This window comes from Myodes glareolus, chromosome 11, assembly GCF_982192425.1.
Source record: "Myodes glareolus chromosome 11, mMyoGla1.1, whole genome shotgun sequence".
Lineage (NCBI taxonomy): Eukaryota > Metazoa > Chordata > Mammalia > Rodentia > Cricetidae > Myodes > Myodes glareolus.
In genome coordinates this window covers 41044795-41063180 of record NC_142036.1, presented here as the reverse complement: position 1 = coordinate 41063180, position 18386 = coordinate 41044795, and the positions used below count along the sequence as shown (strand labels likewise).

The following is an 18386-nucleotide window of genomic DNA, read 5'->3' as shown; positions in this document are numbered from 1 at the left end:
CCACAAAAATACAGGAGATTGGGGAGATGGTTCAGCAGGCATAGTGCTTGCTGCTCAAGAATGAAGACCTAAATATGGATTCCCAGCTCCCACATAAAGTTGGATGCATCTGTGTGTGCCCACTGCTGGAGAGAAGGGAATAGATCTTGGAGGCTCACTGGTCAGCTTGTCTAGCTAAAATGCTGAACTTCAAGTCCAATGAGAGACCTTGTCTCAAAGAATAAGATGGAGAACAATAGAAGAGACCTGATGTTGAACTCTGGCTCCCATGTGCACACACATGTACACACCCCACACACAAGTAATAATAAAAATGATAATGCCTGCCCCATCCCTTTTGGGTTGAGAGTCTTACTATGGAGTTCAGGCTGACCTCAACTCAGAGTGATTCTCCTGCCCCTGCCTCCTAAATGCTGGCTGGCATTGCAGGCATGAGCCTCCACACCAGCTGTATCTTCCTTTTAAAAGGTTATGGTTAAGATTCTTTTTCATGAGTTCTCTAACCCTCGTCTCCTCTGACACAAGCTGGGTTTGGAGGTTGAGGACAGACAGGCCAAGGTGAGGAACATTCTTCAAGCAGTGCATAGTATAAGCCCTGAGCTGAGCTTGTTCAGACCTTCACCGATACCTGGCCATGCTTGCAGAGGTACTGTCCCAGGATCTAGAGCCCCATCAGATAGGCCTCCCAGACCTCTCTCTGGCACATCTTGTCTCTTAGTGGAAAGAGGCTGCTTCAATATAAAAATGCCTCTGGCACAGTTCAAAGACAACCAGAAAAGGCCTGTGGTCTGTCATTGCCCATATGGTTTGTTCTCGGTGAGACAGAGAGAAGGCTGCCAGGGTGAGCTGGTATGTCACGATGGCGCCCACATTTCCAGCAAAGTGATGGACTTGGCTTCTACCCTTAGCTTTGAAACGGCAGCCCACAGCTTGGCCAGCGCTTGTCCTTTTGCTTTTCTTCCACTCTCACAAGGCCTGGAGCTGGACCCTGGTATAAGGCTCTTTCCCAAACATTTGGGGGTTGAGAGATGGGGGGATGCCTGCTGCCCTGGAAGGAGCAGCAGAATGTGCCAGTACTGGCCTGAATGGGCAGTAGCACTCTCAGGGGTGTGGGGTGGCAGGATTGACTGGGGATATGCCCACCAGGCTGGCTTCCTAGGGACCAAGGAGTCAAGAGGCTCATGCAGTCTGCCTCCTTGCTTGGGGGATGACCGGCACTCTGGCAGCTTCCTCACAGGGATCCTCTGAACTTGGCTCTCTGCCCCCAAGCCACCTCATTTGAGCTTGTGTGAGGCGAGGCGTTGGAGCCAAGCTGACACCAGGATTCATCTGATAGGCATGTAACCTTGGACAGATTAGCCCTCCATGCCTCAGTCTCCTGTAAAATGGAAATACTAAATACAGCTTATAAAGAGATGTGAAGATGAACGGGGCTACACAAGTCAAACGCTAAGAGTGGGATCTATGTGCAATGCAGAGACACTAAACGTCACCTATTATCACACCAGCTCTGAAATTATTCCTGTAGGTTATTTTCTATTACTTGGCAATGGACTGAGAATCTGCATGAGTGCTAGAGAAACTCTCAGCTTCTGCCTCATGAGACCTTTAAGGATGCTGTGACGGATAGCTCCTCTGGCGGCGTCCCTCCGTCCCTCCTGGCCACCCAGCTGCAGGCTAGTTTCGCTGCTCGACTCACTTGTGTCTGTTTCAGCTTACAAGCCAGCCGGGCGGGCAGAGGTGTTTAATGCCCCATTAGCACCTCACTGCCTGCTGTGGCCACTAACCACCTCGGCAGACTTCCTCTGGACTGGCTGAGCTGCCCTCGAAAACTACTTCCTGCCACGGCCCAGGCTTCCCCAGCTAGTCCCAGTTCCTCCCCCAGGTCAGTCACACCTTTTACCCAGAAGGTCAAACAAGTTACTGGCTAGATTTTGGAGGCGTATGTGAATTTTAAAAAAATCACACAAGCTTCTGATCCTGCTCTACAACCTGAAAGAGAACTCTGGGCAGCTTCATTCACCCAGAACCTTCCTTCTCTTCTTCCCCATCCAACACCTGTAGACATGCCCTCACCCTCACTCCTCATGGTCTAGTATGCAATCGGGCAGGGAGGCAAAGGCTCAAATTTGAAGCAGATGTTTGGGATGATGAGTGAAGTCGGGGTGAGGACAATAGGAAGGATGTGGACCCTTCTAGAACTGCTTGCTCTGACCCATTGCCAAGGCTGAGGGAAAACGAGGGAATGTTCCTGGTTAAATACCCAGCTATTCCCTGTGCCAGGCTTTCCTGGGCCTCAGTCCTCAGAGACGCTGGCTCTGCCTCCTGAGTTCTCCATTTCCCGTGCCAACCACTATCCTGGCCCCCTGTTCTCACTGCACCAGGTCCTGAGGCCAGTCCCAGCCCAGAAGTCAGGGTTGGAGTTCTGCTTCCCTCTCTTCCCCCATAGTTAATCCACAGTGACACTTTTAAAACCAAAACTTAAGATACGCTCTGACAAGAGAGATTTGTGCTTGTTTCTGGTATGTATGAGAGAGGCTGTCTGGAAGACTTCACTGAGATGCCAAGACAATAGAATTTTCCAGGTTCTGAGGAAGAAATAGATGAGAACCACTGGAGAGTCTGCAAATGAATGGCTGCTATCTGACTCCTCCCACCATGTCCCCAGAGTGGCACATCTGAACCTTCCTGGGTTCATTCAATGTTCATTACCCTGAGCAAGACACAAAGTACCCTCTCTAGAGCTCAGTTTTAATTCCATTACTGGAACTATCTGAGGAAACACATGTTGGTATTATCATGAACAAGGCTCAAAGAAATCCTTCTAGGACAGGGAGCACAGGGAGCTGGTATTCTTGAGGCAGGGTTCAAACAGGCACCCATCTAGCTGTGGAGGAAATCAACCACGAGATCTGCCCGGCCCCCCGAGATTAACAAGATTGGCCACAGCGCAAGCAGAGAACACAGGACTTGTTTCTTGGGTTTGACTAACACTAGGGAAAATTGGAATGAAGTTCAATGTTTCCACCCATGGTGGCTACAAACCAATGTCATGGCTCTTTGTGGTGCTGATTCACCTCCTCAGGCTTGGGGATCATTGGAAATAGGTTTGTCTTTACTCTGCATCCCAATTACGCTAAGCAAGCACTAATCTGTCTGATTGCTATTAATGCTGAAAATACTCCCTTTCCCTGTTCACTCAAGATTTTAATTTCATTCACTGAGCTACAGGCAACTGGCCAGTTCCCTGCTGCCAAAGTCAATAGCCAGGTCTTGTGTGTCTGGGAGAGCAGGTTAATGGAGAGCTGGCCCTAACATCACAGAGTTCCCTTTCCCAGCCTGGTGCAGGATCTGCTAGACCATAGACTACTTATGGTACGACGAGAACTGGCCCCTTGGGTCTGCTTGAGTCCATTTCTACAAGAGTTCTTTCACCTCTGAAAGTCGGGAGGGAGAGCAAATTTCCCGCCGTTAAAGGAGCTAGACAATTTTTCTTTCAGCTGTTACTGTATGATGCGGTCTCCAAACACAGAAGGGACAGTCCCTACCTCCTTGAAAATAAAGCAGCACACGAAACATGGGGACATGCGGCCGAGTTGTGTGTCTAAGCTTCAGGGAAAGGGCCCAAAACTGTCATGTGTTCACAGACATGCATCACGTTCTATCCAGTGCCCCACATACAAGAAAGGTTTGCTGAAATAGATACGTACAGAACTAGAGGGGGAAAGATCACAAATCCGGCAGTGGAACCTCTGGAGTGGAGAGTCTTGAACAACAGCTAAATGACACCTTGGGAGAGATAGACCTAGGAGGCCCTAAAATGACGACACATATTCTTCTTACACAAGAACACAGCATTTTACATTCAAAATAGCCTAAGAGCCGTCAGCCTTCTCCAGCTGGCTTGCAAATCCTGATATCCCTGACTCTGCTAATGGGCAGAGGAATGTCTTGGCAGTTTCTCGGAGTGGGAGTCCTGGAGAGGGAACACACATGCTGTAAAGCAAAGAGAGCGTCAGATCCCACCCCAGACAAGCCCACAGTGCAGGTGAAGTGGGGGTTTGTCGAGATGGCAGCTTGGATCTAAAGAACCAGGACGCTCTCACACAGCCAGACCATGCTTAGAGAGCTTCAGGAGACTCCTGGTGGTGCTGGTGTGTCGGCGAAGGGGTGTTTCCCTGATTCTGGCGCTCTGGAAACTGCTTTCAGTGAAGTGTGCTCCAGGAATTTGGCCTTTACCACTCGGGTGCTGTTTCATATGAAGTATAGACAGCAGATTTATTCAAATGTGTCTTTCTCTGCAGACAGTTATCCCAGATAAACAGCAGAGTTCTGTCTCTGACCTCATTGTAATCATCCCATTTGCATGCGACTAAGGCCTTTCCACCAATGTAGAGGTAAAAAAAAAAAAAAACGATTTAGGACCAGCCCTCTTGGTTCCGTCCTCAGGGGTGTCTTGTGTTCTTCAAGCAGGGCTCATTTGGAACTTGGCAGTTTCTTCTCCCAGATCATTAGCTCACAGCTCTACAAAACTTCCTCCATGCAGATTTTAAAGCCATGGCTACTCGCTGCACCTCTTAAAAACTCCCCACCTGGAGTAGGGTCTTGTCGCCATCAACCCCAGGTCACAGTGACTAACAGGTAAACCAAGGCAGAAAGTGTTCATCTGTCACACTCAGCACCAAGTAAGTGTGTGGTAGCCTGATGTCTGGGTTTTCTGTCTAAACCTAGCTAAATGTCGTTTGGGTTCTGAAAAGAAACAGACCTAGGCTCAAATACAGTTCTGATGCCAGGCATGGTGGCACAGGCCTTTAAGCCCAGCACTCAGGAAGTAGAGGCAAGAGAATCTCTGTGAGTTCTAGGCCAGCCTCGACTTTGTCTCAAAACAAAACAAAACAAAACAAAAAGCTACTAAGTCAGAAATACCAGCCCAGTTGACACATTTGGGGATAATTTACCGCTGAAGCATTTTCAGTAACACTATATATTACGTGATACTTAATAATGCCCCACTGACTATCACAGAGAGTCACAATTATGTCAAACCAGGCCACAAACAGGTCATAAATGCCCAGGAGTATCCAACAGTCTCAGAATGTATGATCAATCAGGTTCAGCAGCAGGAGTCTGGGCTAGATTCTCCTAGGTCCAAAGATAGGTTCAGAGGATTGCAGCCAACTGCGGAAGGGTGAGCAGAAGAGCAGCATGTGGAGGACGGTGCAACTAAATATGCAGTCATATGAAAATCTGATGGCCGCCAGTGTTAACAGTGTGACCTCTGGAGGGTGGGTGGTGTAGCCTCTATATTTCCTCTTTTATTGTTTTGCTTGGGGTTTGTTGTTGCTTGATACTTAAAGGGTCTCTGTCTTTTGAGGCAAGGTCTCACTGTGTTACTCAGGCTGGTCTCAAACTCCTCGGCTCAAGTGATCCTCTCAGCCCATCACCCGGTAGCTGGGACTACAGGCATGCACTACCCATCCACCTTGATTGAACTTTTAAGATTTTTTTTTTAAATGTGTGTGCAGACATCCTGGGTTCCTGGGTCCCTGGGAACTGGAGTTACAGGTGGTTATAAACTGCCCAGTGTAGGCACCAAGAACCAAAGCCAGGTCTTCTGTAAGAGTAGCAAGCATCCCTAACCACTGAACCATCTCTCTGGCCCCCTCTTTTAACTTCTTATTCAAAAGTTTTCTCTACTGACTTTATGATATAGAAATCAACACACAAATGCTGAAAGATTATAATAGATACCCTTTGTTCATATCATAGCTCTGCTTCCTCCTCAGGCTCTCAGCACAAACACTTTCCCACTGGGGTGCTGTCTACAGCAATGAGTGTGGCCCTACCTAGCATAAGGACAGGTATTGGAGATCAGCCAGGGCTCCAAGTGCACACCCTATCCACAGCAGACTGCTCCTGCTTATAACAGATAAAGGCCTCTCTACACATTTTCCTTCCCATCTTCTATTTAAGTCCTGCTCCCCACCCCCACGCAAACAGCCACTTAGCCCGCACTCTTGTAGGCATTTTATTGACTGTACAAAATATTTACATCTTCAGCTGCAGACGTCCAGACCTGGCCTGACAGTGTGCAGCGGAGCTCGGTCTCTGCCAAGTTTCTAGAACCAGGCCAACACTCTCGGTTTTCATTTCATGACTTGCCTCCTTCAAGGACACTGAAAAGTCAAAAGCCGGGAGAGCGGCTGGCCTCCCAAGCGCCTATGTCACAAAGCATTAACAGAAAAACTGGCCAAAATAAGGAATATGAATAGAAAATTGCCCAAGAAATAACACATCGTTTTATCTCTCCCACATTCAGTATGTCTTCCCCACAGTGGCTAGTGCCAAAGCTGTATTAGAAAAAAAAGGTAAAGAAAAATGCAAAAGAGAGCAAAAAATGCTTCTGGATTATTAGGAGAGTAAACTGGAATAGAAAACCACACAGTACTAAAGGGTTTTTTGTTGTTTTTTGGGTTTTTTTGTTTGTTTGTTTTTTGTTTTTTGTTAAAGACTCTGGTGCCTAAAGGCCACCCTGGGATATAGCTGCCCTGGTTGGGCTGGAACAGTGCCTTGGAGACTCTGAACAAGTGCTATGACTAGAGCTTAAAGTGATAGGTCTAGCCAAAAATATAAACTCCACTCCCCTGCATAATCTCTGGAGGGGTGCTGGAGCCGGGATTGCAGAGTCCAGGGCAGGAGCATCTGCCCCGAGCAGCCAAGCCAGACCATGACCCCAGCTGGAAGCCCCAGCAGGGGCCCAAGAGGCAGCAGGGTAACAGCTACACTGTCTTCTTCATGTTCCATGTGGAAAGTGTGGGCAAGCAGCAGCACCTTGTCCTGGTCCCTGAGGAGAGCAGTGACCATGTGGCATGGAGGATCCTGGGGTGGAGAGGCCCTGACGCCAGGTCCTAAACCCCAAGGAAAGTGAGGTCAGCACCCACGCCAAGAAAGGACAGATGACGACTGCGAAGGAGGTCGGCGGGAATTCGAGCAGCTCAGGAGGGCTTGTTTCTTATGATCCCTGGGAACAGGAGGGCTCAGACATGCTTCCAAGAGGCCGAGGCACTGTCACAACAACTGCCTTGTCTCGGGATTCTGTGTACTTGCTGGTTTTGGCAATAAAGATGGCTTGTAATATTCTGAGTGAGTACCCCATCTGAAATGGAGGCCGTAGCAAAGCCTTATTAAAGACAGAAACTTAAAGACAGTCCATGTGATCTTGAGCCTCACTGATGTTTTCATTCAAACACTAATGAAAAGAGATGTTATTATCTTCCAAGAGACTGATAGGTTCTCTTCAATCGCCACGTAATGGTGAACCCAAAGCTTTCTCCCTCCTTGGTTCCCCTTCCTGGTAACTGACAAGTTCCTGGGACTGCCAGGTCTTCGCTGCTGCTGGGTCTCCACCATGTCTCTCCCCAGAGGCCTGACCATGATCTGTGATGGCAGTTCTGCCTCAGTGCTACCAGAAATCACCAAAGAGAGGCTGGTAAGCTATGTTTACTGTTCCAGTCCTTTGCTCCCCAATTCCAGAAGAATGCTAAAGACAGCTGCTCTTAACAGACTGCATAAAGATGGAGTCAGGGGTCAGGCCAAGCCATCCTTCAGTGCAAACAAGAAGCTTAGAGAGAAGCATCAGTAGTCTACAAGCCGTCCACATGCCTGGACACGGCCCTTCCCCGAGAGAAGCACAGCACAGCACGGGAGGCCACAGCACAGCCATCCTTCACATCCTTCTGACTGCCTTTCTCACTGGCTCACACTCAAGAGAAAGCTTAGCACATTCTTTATAGATTAATGAGCATCTTCAAAAAGGCCTGCAGGGAGTGTCTTTTCCAGTTGTCACCACAAAGAGATCTTTATCAGTCCCCATCAGTGCCAGGGCCTGTGCCTGCCATTATGTGGGAGGACAGATCAGATGGCTGTGTGAGTCACTTTCTATCTATGCTTCTCCTGTCTACTGATGAGAAGAGGTGACAGGTTGCCCAGAAGGGATCATGTGCCAATCTGGTCATGGAGTGAGATCAAGAAGGGTACTTCCAAAGAGCAGAGGGTGTTGGAACAAGGCATGGCATATAGGGTCTCACACACCAGCTTTCCAACAGAACTGAGTCCTCCGTGTCACCCATTCCTCCCAGCCACTGAGGCGGATCCAGCTACAGAGATCTTCAAAGGACCAAAGGAAATGGCAGCAGCATGGTCCTCTTCTCATGACTGAGTAGAGCTCGGGTAAGCATCCCGTACCCAAGTGGCCTGTGGTAAATGTGGACACAGAGGGGGTGAGGTAAGAGCGATGCTTGTAGATGACAGAATACTCCAGACATGAGGGAGCATGCAGTATCTTCCAGCTAATGGTTATGTGTGTTAAGGTCAGTGGTTACGCTTGTTGACCTATGTCCAGACGCTCTAGAGAGTGTGGAGCCAAGCAGGTGACAGGAGTGGTCAGAGCATGCCGAAGCCCTCGCAACCCTCACTGATGGCCAGCTGCAGCATCCTGTGCACCTCTTCATAGGAGTCATATGTAGGGAGGCACAACTGGTTAAAACTGGAAAGACAAGGAGGAAGAGAATTAATTCACACTCCCAGAAACACGAGCAAGGGCTAGAAAGAGAATCTCCTGCAGGGCATGCTCTGGGCAGTCGGACACCTACCATGTGTGCGCAGTAGGAAGAGTGCTGTGGGTTGGAGCAGCGATGATCTGAAATGAGGGACAGAGGGCAGCAAAGCCTCCAGGGGGAAGCTGAGAGGAGCCTGTTGTGAACTGCAGTAGCCGAGCCAGTTCCTCCTGGGTCAGACTGGAAACCACGGTCCAAAACCATCTCATGACCTGGCAGAAAATACAGGGCTATAGTCACATATGGTGTGCAGCCATTTGATCCTAAAGATTTGATCCTCAAGGAAGGAACAGGATACTCTGGGAAAGCAGATGCTCCCATTTACAGTTCTATGAGGCATGAACAACAACCTCGGCAAGAAGTTACATTATCACAGGGTCAGAAGAGCAATCACCAACTGATTGCTTCACTCCGTTTACCTGCATTTCCCACTCATTCCCCAGTAACAGTCCGCATAATGGTTTCGGGACCCGAGCTCCTTATAGCTTGGATAACCGCCTGTTCCCCCACATGGATCGCCTATGCACCAGTCAACACGCCAACTTTCTTCTTCTAAAACCTTTCCTCACGAGATGATACCAATCCAACTGTAGAAAGTTTAGCCCGTTACCTTTTCTCTGAAATGCCAGGAGCCACCAACCACTACAGCATGGGCTTTGAAGTCAGACACACTGATGTCTCCAGTCCCACACATCAGCAGCTAAAGAGACAGAAGGACAAAGGCACACAGGTAACTATTGCCACAGAAACGCAGAATAAAAGAAACACCAGGAGAAAGACAGAAAGTGAGATCACAGTGTCAGAATGAACTGAAATAGGCCAGTGATTCCTAACCAGTGTGGTATTTAAAAAAAAAAAGAAGAAGGAAAAAAAAAAAAGCCGGGATATGGGTCCTAGGGGTAAGGGTGCAGTCTGGGGTTGTTAAACAGGCTTAAAGGCAGTTTAGTGGGTTGTGGGCAGAGTCTTCCCTAGGACTGCTCTGGCCTCCAGTACAGCTCCCTAGATGTGCCTATATCACAGGCTCAATTAAAAAGAAAGACAGACAGATATGCTTGTAACTGTGCCCTAGGTCTATTGCATCAGAATCTCTAGACCTGAATTACAAGTTTGTGTAACTGAAAGGGTGCTTCTGGTGAGCATGCCTAGTTAAGAATTGCTACAGATTCTTTGTAATTAAAGGACAAAATTAAAGAAGAAGAATCAAGTATGTGTTCTAGCAAAGGAATGCCAAAAAGAAAAGGCAAACCCTTTCTCTTCAACAAAAATCCCTAGCCCCATTTATAAGTGTTTTCTCTCGGGATCTATCCTCCTTTGGTAGATTGAACTTTTACTACTTCCCTTTAGCTTTACTTCCACTTGAACAGATAAATTAAAAATTAAAAGGTATGCAGGCAGAGAGAGAGAGAGAGAGAGAGAGAGAGAGAGAGAGAGAGAGAACATTAATGACATCAGTACCCTAAACATCTTGTTGATGTCCTAATTTGGTTCAAGATCCAACATGTTACTTAGCAGACTATGAGTATCCATCCAATAGCTATAAGGAATGAAACCTCTAAATAAAGAGACAAAAAAGGGAAAAATAAGCCCTAGAAGCTATGGTTTCTTCAAGACCATGCCAAGCAAATGAGTAACTAGGAGCAGACTGGAAGAGACTGCAACTTTCTTTTATATGCTCTTACCAGTGCTCATGATAAAACAAAATACTCCGGTGCTCCAGAATATCAGCACTGGGTCCGAGGTCTATTAGAAATTTTAGACTGAGAATTCATTATTTTATATCTCAAGACACAAAAAGTGATAAAAATTATAGAAGGCTTTAATTGTTCTCTGACAGCCCAGCTAACAAGAAAAAGAATTACACACTAATTTTTTCCTTACAAACTTTAAAGAACTTCCTTTTGTTTCTTTGTTTTGTTTTTGTTTTTGAAGATAGTGTTACTCCATAGCCCAAGCTGTCCAGAAACTCTCTCTGTAGGCCGGGCTGGCCTCAGACTTAGAGATCTGCCTGCCTCTGCCTCCCGAGCGCTGTGAAAGGATTTCTAACAGGAAACAGTTTGCAGATATGAACTCCTCATAAAATCTTGGAAAGTCAAAGTCCTAACTTTTGTATCATCTGTGAGGAGCAACAGACAGTAAAGACAAACTGCCTTTGTTTTGTTCTCGACTCAAAGACTTAAATTCAGCTAGCTATAAAAATGGTATTTACTGTCTAATAGCTACTTTTGGCTGATACAAAAAGTGAAATAGTAACACAGATATGTAAATACACACATGTTCATACACTCTGTGGTACTATACATATGTAAACATACAGACATACATACACAGCGTGGTTACTAGCATAGAGCCCATACAGGACTTTGTCTTTTTCACTGCTATTTCTCTGGTATCTCAGTACACAATTCATAGTTCACATATACCTGAACAAATACATTCTATAATCCCCTTAAATGTCATAAGACATTATGAAGACTGCAATCCTCCTTAATAGTCGATTAATATCAATAATAGTTGATGGATAAATATTAACTACCACTCTTCATAAATACTTATCACTTCTGACTTTCAACATTCTAATAAAAGCTGAAGAAATGGCCAATGAACAGAAGAGTAACAAAAGTGAATACAGGACTGGAGGGATGGCTCAGTGGTTAAGAGCAATGACTGCTCTTCCAGAGGACCCGGGTTCAACTCCCAGCATCCAAATGGAAGCTCACAACTGTCTGTAACTCAAGTTCTAGGGGACCCAATACCCTCTTCTGGCTTCTGGAGGCACTAGACACACACGTGGTACACAGACATACATGCAGACAAAAACTAACACACACATAATAAAATAAAACATTTTAAAAAGTGAATCCAACTCTTCCATAATAAAAAAAGACTTTTTCGGGAGGTAGAAGCAAGTGGATCTCTGTGAGTTCGAGGCCAGCCTGGTCTACTACAAGAGCTAGTTCCAGGACAGGCTCCAAAGCTACAGAGAAACCCTGTCTCGAAAAACAAAAAATAAAAAAAAAAATAATAAAAAAAAGACTTTCTGGCTACACAGTCAGACTCTTTCTCAATGTGTCGCCACGCCTCTACCAGAAGGCACAGCAAGCAGGAGCCCACAAGGCCTGCTCTCCAGAGCATCAGTCTTGGGGCTGCTGAGATGGCTCAGAAGGTAAAGGCACTTGCTACCAACCAACCCTGATCACCGTGTCCAACCTGGAAACTCATGTGGTAGAAGGAGAGAAGCAAGTCTGCCAGTGGCTCTCTGCTCTCCACAACTGTGACATGGCACTTGTGAGCCCCCTAACACAAGTAAATGAAAAATAACACAAAACAAAACAGGTTTGCATCCTAAGCACTTACCTCAAGCTCATTCTCATCAAAAATAGCCAGAAGGTTCTCAGGAACCAACTCATTCAAGCCTGAAACAAAAGTATCCAAGTTAAGGCCACACCTGCAACTACCACCCAGGCATCTTAAGCACAAGGAGACAGGGTCCCACCTTTTAGGAAATGTTCCACCTCCTCTTTCACTTGACTGGCCAGCCGATACTGGGCTAGCAAGTTTAAATAGAAGATTTTATTTGCATTGGTGACTGGGGTTTGAGCTCCACCTGTCATGAGTTCTATAATCTGAAACAGGAGGCAAAAGACAGGAGAGGTTGTGGCTAAGCAAACTGTAAGCTGTATCAGCCTGGAAGGCCCTGCAAGCAGTGGACTGGACTCCCTCGGTGTCAGCCTCAAGTTCCTAATCTGCACTTGGCTTTTTAACACACTTGCTTTTACCTTTTGTTACTAACCTTCAGGGCCTACACTGCATCTCCCACACTCTGCTAGCTATGGCCTAACGTGGGTGTTAAGTGAGGTCTTCTCTCATGTGTGGGGCAAATGATGCAACAGGAAGATATTATGGTTTCTTGCTAGCAATATTTTAACCCATCTCCTACAATTAAACCACTGATGACCTTTTCTCAAAGCAGTTCTTTCATGGCTCTGCAATTCTAAGGTGGAAACTGCTATTCCCACACATTCTTCTATCTCCCAAGTACACCAAGGAAAGATCAATGGCTTCAGACCAGGAGATCTGGCATCCAAAACTCCAGCCCGATACCGACTTGCTACAGAACGTCAGTCTGTTAACTATTTGTTCCCCAGTTTGTATCTCTGCAGAGAAAAGCTGACCAAGCTTCCTGAGTCACAAACAGAACACTAAACACACACACACACACACACACACTAAACAACAACAGAGGGGCATGCAAGGACATCCCAAGCAATGAGATCCCGTGTATGGAAACCAGAGTTGTCTCCGTAAGTGAATGAATGCCTCCATGAGTTACAAGATCAGATTTTAAGGTCCTGGTAATATTTTAATTACATTGATGTGAACAATAAATCTTAATAACATTTCTCAGGCCATAGCTAGAAATGTTTATTCACCAAAAAAACACACCAAACTATAGCAGTAATATAATATCCATAAGTATTAAAAAAAAAGTTCCAGTCTCTTAATCTACTGAGAATCCTTCTGGTGAACAAGTTGCTGCTGTCCCTGGGGCCAAGGACTGAAGCCTAAGGCTCTGTCCACTTGCTGCTCTATTACATCAGCTCCAGCTAGGTACAGACCTCACTGAAACAAAGACAGAAAACAGCCATTCCGATCATTTTCAGTAGTATTTAGTTCTGATTTTTGAGACAGGGTCTCTCTATGTAGGCCAAGCTAGCCTCAAACTCACAGAGATCTGCCTGCCTGCCTCTATCTCCCAACTGCTGGGATTAAAGATGTATGCCACCAAACCCAGCTGCCACATCTTTTCAGTCATTGCTACATTCCCTTTAAGTGCATATTGTTAACTAGTTTCATAGTGGTGGTATCATACCTAATGAAGTTTAATTATGTGCTGCTGTTATGACTAGCTTCATTTTTATCATATGATATTGCATAGCTCCACAATGTAACAAAAGTACATTTGCAGCAACTACAACAAAATATCTGGCCAGTAAACTCAGCACTCAGGACAGCCTGACCTACACTGTGAGACCCTGTCTCAAAAAAACAAGCCAACCAAACCAACCTGACAAGAACAACAAAAAGGGTTTAAAAATGTACAGCCATTATGTTAAACTAAGAATCAGCCACCTACATCCCAACTGCTCATCACTGACAGCCGGCCTCCCAAACTGGCTCGGTGCTACCACACTTCTTTGCCACTTGGTTCTTTGTAGTCGTTCCTTAACTGCACACAGTCCTATTGGTACTGCATTAGAGGGACCAGGGGTGTAGGAGACCCATAAACCCTGGTCTTCTTTATCACCTTATCCAGTTGACCTGATTTGTTATATTTTTCTTCTGCAAAGACCAGCTCCATCTCACTCATGTCATTGTTGAGGATAAAGCAAACTTTGGACTTGTAGAATTCTGGGTCATCTGTTTCAAAGTACTGAGGAGAAAGGAAGACAAAGAAGCTCATGAACACACTTTTGCCACAAATAAAATTTTAACTGCTTGATAGCACTTATATCTTTATCCTTAAGAATAATCAGCTCAGAGGCTGAAGAGACAGCTCAGTGGTTAAGAGCACTGGCTACTCCTCCAGAGGACCTGGGTTCAGTTCCTAGCACCCACATGGAGGCTCACAACCATCTGTTACTCCAGTTCCAGGAGATCTGACACTTTCTTCTGACTCTGTGGGCACCAGGGATGCATCTGGTGCACGTATATACATGTAGGCAAAACACACATACACACAGAATAAAAATAAATAAATCCTATTAAAAAAATAAAAGGGGGAAAATACTTTAGGAAAATCAGCTCATGTGGAAAGAGTCCGGAGCCAATGGCCAGACTGTCTTAGTGGAAACGCACACCTAAGATGTTACCTTGTAATGCATACGAAGTCCTATGATTTGGGCCAGGAAAGACCGAGTGAAACGGGCACGGACCAACTGCTTGTAAGCTCCTCCTAGAGAGGATTCATACAAACACTTGCCCACCAGCCGTCCTGCAAACTCATACATCTTTAAGCGGAGGTGAGCCGGCCGATTAGGGTTAGGATGCACCTGTCAAAGAAAGACATGGAAAGGCCTTGGACCATTTTTATCTACCCCAGTTCTGGAAAGGCCCTCCCTCCCATTGTGATGTACCACTACAATTTGGACCTGGAATGTCCCCCAAAGGTGCCCAGTATGCCATCAGTAAGGCTCAGGTTACTGGGGTATACCCAGGAAGAGGGCTGCCTGGTGGCCTTCCCTCCTCCTTTCACACCCCAGCCCCAAGGTGAATGATCTTGTCATACTTTGCCACTGGGATGTGCCGCCTCACCACAGACCCCAAACAAGGAGGCTAACCAACCACAGACTGAACCCTCTAAAAAGCTGCAGTGAGAGGTAATTTTCTTTTTATATGCTGATTGCTCAGGCATTTTTTACAGTAAAGGAAATCTGGCTCATACCCCATCTCAAGGAAATAAAATTTCAGTTTAAGGGTCACAGAGCAGACAACTGAGTAATTTGAAGTGGCCGGAGAGTAATGGCTGCTGAAGAACCTTAGTTAGTTTGTGTACAGGATGATTTGAGTACAGGTGATAAGATGTCTCTCCCTAAACGAGAACTTTTTAAAACGCCATCAGATGCTTTACTTCTGACATCTCTCTAGTAAAGATCTAAGACAGAAGCCAACTGCCTCAGGTTTTCTTCTTTAGAAAACAGCTTCATTATTATAAATGAGCAAAGTAGCCATTGCAATATAATGTCTTAGCCAGATGCTCAACTATCTATTTTCCCCCTATTTTACAGATGAAAATTATGGAGCCAAATAAAAGGGAGGCAACTTGATTAGCTCATTACTAACAGCAAATTAAGAGCAAAACACAAGCTGTCAGACTCCAAGGTCAGCGGTGTGAGCCTCTGTGTATGGCTTTACTGTCCCACCCACCCGCGGGGAAGGCACAGACTCACTAGTGCTTGGTTGTTGTCACTGAACCGAGTGAAGAGCTGACTGGTGGTATCAAACAGTGCTTTGCAGATTAGCTCAAACCATTCCCGGCGAGGCCCTCCCCAATCCAAAGCTGAAAAGTACAATGAAAATTAAAAGGGATGCTGGCTGACTTCACCTCCTGCTACTTCTCTTCCCAGAGTTATCACTCAGCACTCTGAGCCTTCTAGTCCACTGCCGTGTCTTCCCTGCATCTCACCTGCATGGTGGACATTTTTGGGAAACCCCACTTCGGTATTCTGATCACTAAACTAACAGAAACACAGAAGGTCAGAGGTCCCAGGATGAGGACACTCTGGGATCTGCAGTGTTCTTTTGTCCTTCTGGTGTGAACTCTTAGGAGCTCACCTACATGTCTCTGTTCTCCACACTCCATCACGCCACACAGCCAGGCCTCTTTCCTGACTCACAGAAACTGGGCCTTTTAGGGGTTGAGGAGCTGGTTTGGGATTTTCTGAAAAATGTGGGAGTAGGAAGGAGAGTTAAAATGGTAAAATGAAACTTCAAAACTAACCTTCTTCATCCTGAAAAACCACTTCAAAGTTCTTGCTCCAATCTGAGATGGAAAAGTTCCGTGTGGCCTTCAAAGACTAAAACAGAGAGAGAGAGAGGAAGGAAGCTGTCAGAACACTGGCTGGCATTCCTCAGCTGCTAAAGACCAACCCCCAAGAGCACCACCACTGCCCCGAGTCAACTACTACATGCAGGCAATATATGGCACACAAGTAAGTGTCAGTGACATTGTCTTATATTTAAAAACACAAATCTCTAGGAGGACTACAAGTTCAAGGTCAGCCTGGTCTACAGCATGACAACATCCCACTGGAGAAAAAAACAAACAAAAAAAACTCCATCTAATTTGAAATCAAATTTGGAATTTGATAGTTACAATTTTTTTCTTTCTTCTTTTTTCATAAACTTCATTTTATTAATGAAAAACCCCTTACATAAAAGTTTTCTTTAAAAAGATATGAGTAAGTGATAAGCTGTAAACAAAAAAGTTGAGGAGTCTTGGTTCCCAGCAAAACTATTCACTAGACATCTTTCCACCACAAGGCAAGGGAGCCATCCCACATGGCTGAGAAAGAGGACTGCCAGGCACATCGACAAGAGCCAAACACCACAAATGCTTTCTGGACAGGCACCAAGCCTTCTCACTCCTAGGGAATGTCAGACCCATGCCAATGTCTGTGGTGGAGACAAACACTCTTCAGGTGTCCCATGTCTATCCGACTCCAGTGACAACAAGGAAGTTAGAACTTCCTTCAAACCCAGAGGAAGCTCCTACCCCAGGGATGATGAACAGGCTGCTTCTCTAACCACCACTTCCACCCCCTACACTGTGACTATCCAGGAACTATGTCAGCACAGACCAGAAAACTGAGGCATAATGAGTCTCCCCTCTGTTGCATGCTTCTAGTACAGTGGCCCCAACCCAGTATGATAAAAATATATACAATTTGAGAAGAACAAATAGTTTCTAAATATGTTTAAAGGGAGAAATTTATGTTTCATTAAAAAGATACATTGCAGGACATAGCCAAATCCTGAAGAGGTCCTTATCTGAAGAACTTGCATATAAAGATGAAACTACATACCGATTCCAACAAGGCATGCCTGCTGACCTTCAGGGTGACTTTGGAATGAGGTCTCTTTATGTGTACCTGCCGAAGCTCTCGCTGGAAAAAGTTCACCTTGTCTTGAAAGGTCTCTGAGCCTCCTGAGGAGCAGCAAAGTTCATTACAACTTATAGGCAGGTGGAGGAGCACTGCTCTCCAGCCCTACACCCTTGGGGTCCACTGCCTTCCCCACCCTTACCGATGTTCTTGTGCAGGGAACGGATGAAAGTGGCAGCTAGAATGTTCCTTTCCTTGCAGCTGAGCTCCACAGGAGGTTGAATGCCATCATCCACCACCAGGGTGAGGAGCTTGTGAACAGGGTCAGGGCCGAGATAGGAAAACTAGCAAAGAAAATTTAGAAAGTGGAGAAGTTCATCTATAAATCCCTTAATTCCAACAAAGCCTTTCACATGCCTACTCCGCTACACAAACAACAGAAGCAAGGCAACACTGTCTTTTGTAAATAAGTACATGCCAGGAGTATACCTCTTGTTTCTCTTACACTTTACTTAGTGCACATGTTTGCATATGTGTATGGTGCACTGCCACTGCATGCACACGGAGGTCAGAGGACAGTCTGTGGGCACTCTTCTCTTCCACCACAGGGGTCTGGAGGAATGAACTCTGGTCACTAGACCTGGCTGGCACTTCCAGCTGCTGTACCATCACCAGCCCTATCTCAGTGATCTATAATTCACAGGTTTCTGTTTGTCTCTTTGTTGTTTTTAGTGTGTAAATGCTGTGCCTGTGTGATAGTTTTCAGGACTTGGTTCTGACTTGCTAAATACTGCAGGCTGATTGGCCTTTGAGCTTCCAAGCGATCCTCCTGTCTCTGCCTCTCATCCTGTCACATGAGCACTGGGATCGTGTGCCGCCACCACATTTGTCTTTTTACATGGGTTCTGGAGATCAACTCCAGTACTTTCACCCACTAAGCCATCTTGCTGGTCCCTTCACAGGTTCTCATTGAAATTATCTGAGACATAGAAACTGCCTTTAAGTAAGAATCCTGGGCAACACTGCAGACCTTTTGGCATGAAGTTTAAGAAGGGAAATAGGAGCAACTCCTATTCCATACACCTGCAGAAAGCCATCTTCATAAACAATATACCTAAACCTCTGCAGCAAAGCTTAGATTTAGGCCCAGAACAATTAGAAAAACATCTAC

The 18386-nt window shown here is 45.9% G+C and overlaps 1 protein-coding gene across 4 annotated transcripts in view; it reads right to left on the bottom strand.

Annotated features, from left to right (window-relative positions):
* Nucleotides 1-6012: 6012 nt before the first annotated feature.
* Nucleotides 6013-18386, bottom strand: part of Arel1 (apoptosis resistant E3 ubiquitin protein ligase 1) — a 50013-nt gene continuing 37639 nt past the window's right edge. For all 4 annotated transcript variants that reach the window (XM_048449186.3, XM_085697383.2, XM_048449187.3 and 1 more), the window contains 11 exons: nt 17418-17559; nt 17198-17319; nt 16114-16189; nt 15563-15672; nt 14486-14665; nt 13921-14046; nt 12109-12238; nt 11970-12028; nt 9226-9315; nt 8652-8827; nt 6013-8545 (listed from right to left, as the gene is read on the bottom strand). In XM_048449186.3, coding sequence (XP_048305143.1) covers nt 8443-8545; nt 8652-8827; nt 9226-9315; nt 11970-12028; nt 12109-12238; nt 13921-14046; nt 14486-14665; nt 15563-15672; nt 16114-16189; nt 17198-17319; nt 17418-17559 — 1314 coding nt within the window. In that variant the 3' untranslated portion in view covers nt 6013-8442. The remainder of the gene's footprint in view (nt 8546-8651; nt 8828-9225; nt 9316-11969; nt 12029-12108; nt 12239-13920; nt 14047-14485; nt 14666-15562; nt 15673-16113; nt 16190-17197; nt 17320-17417; nt 17560-18386) is intronic.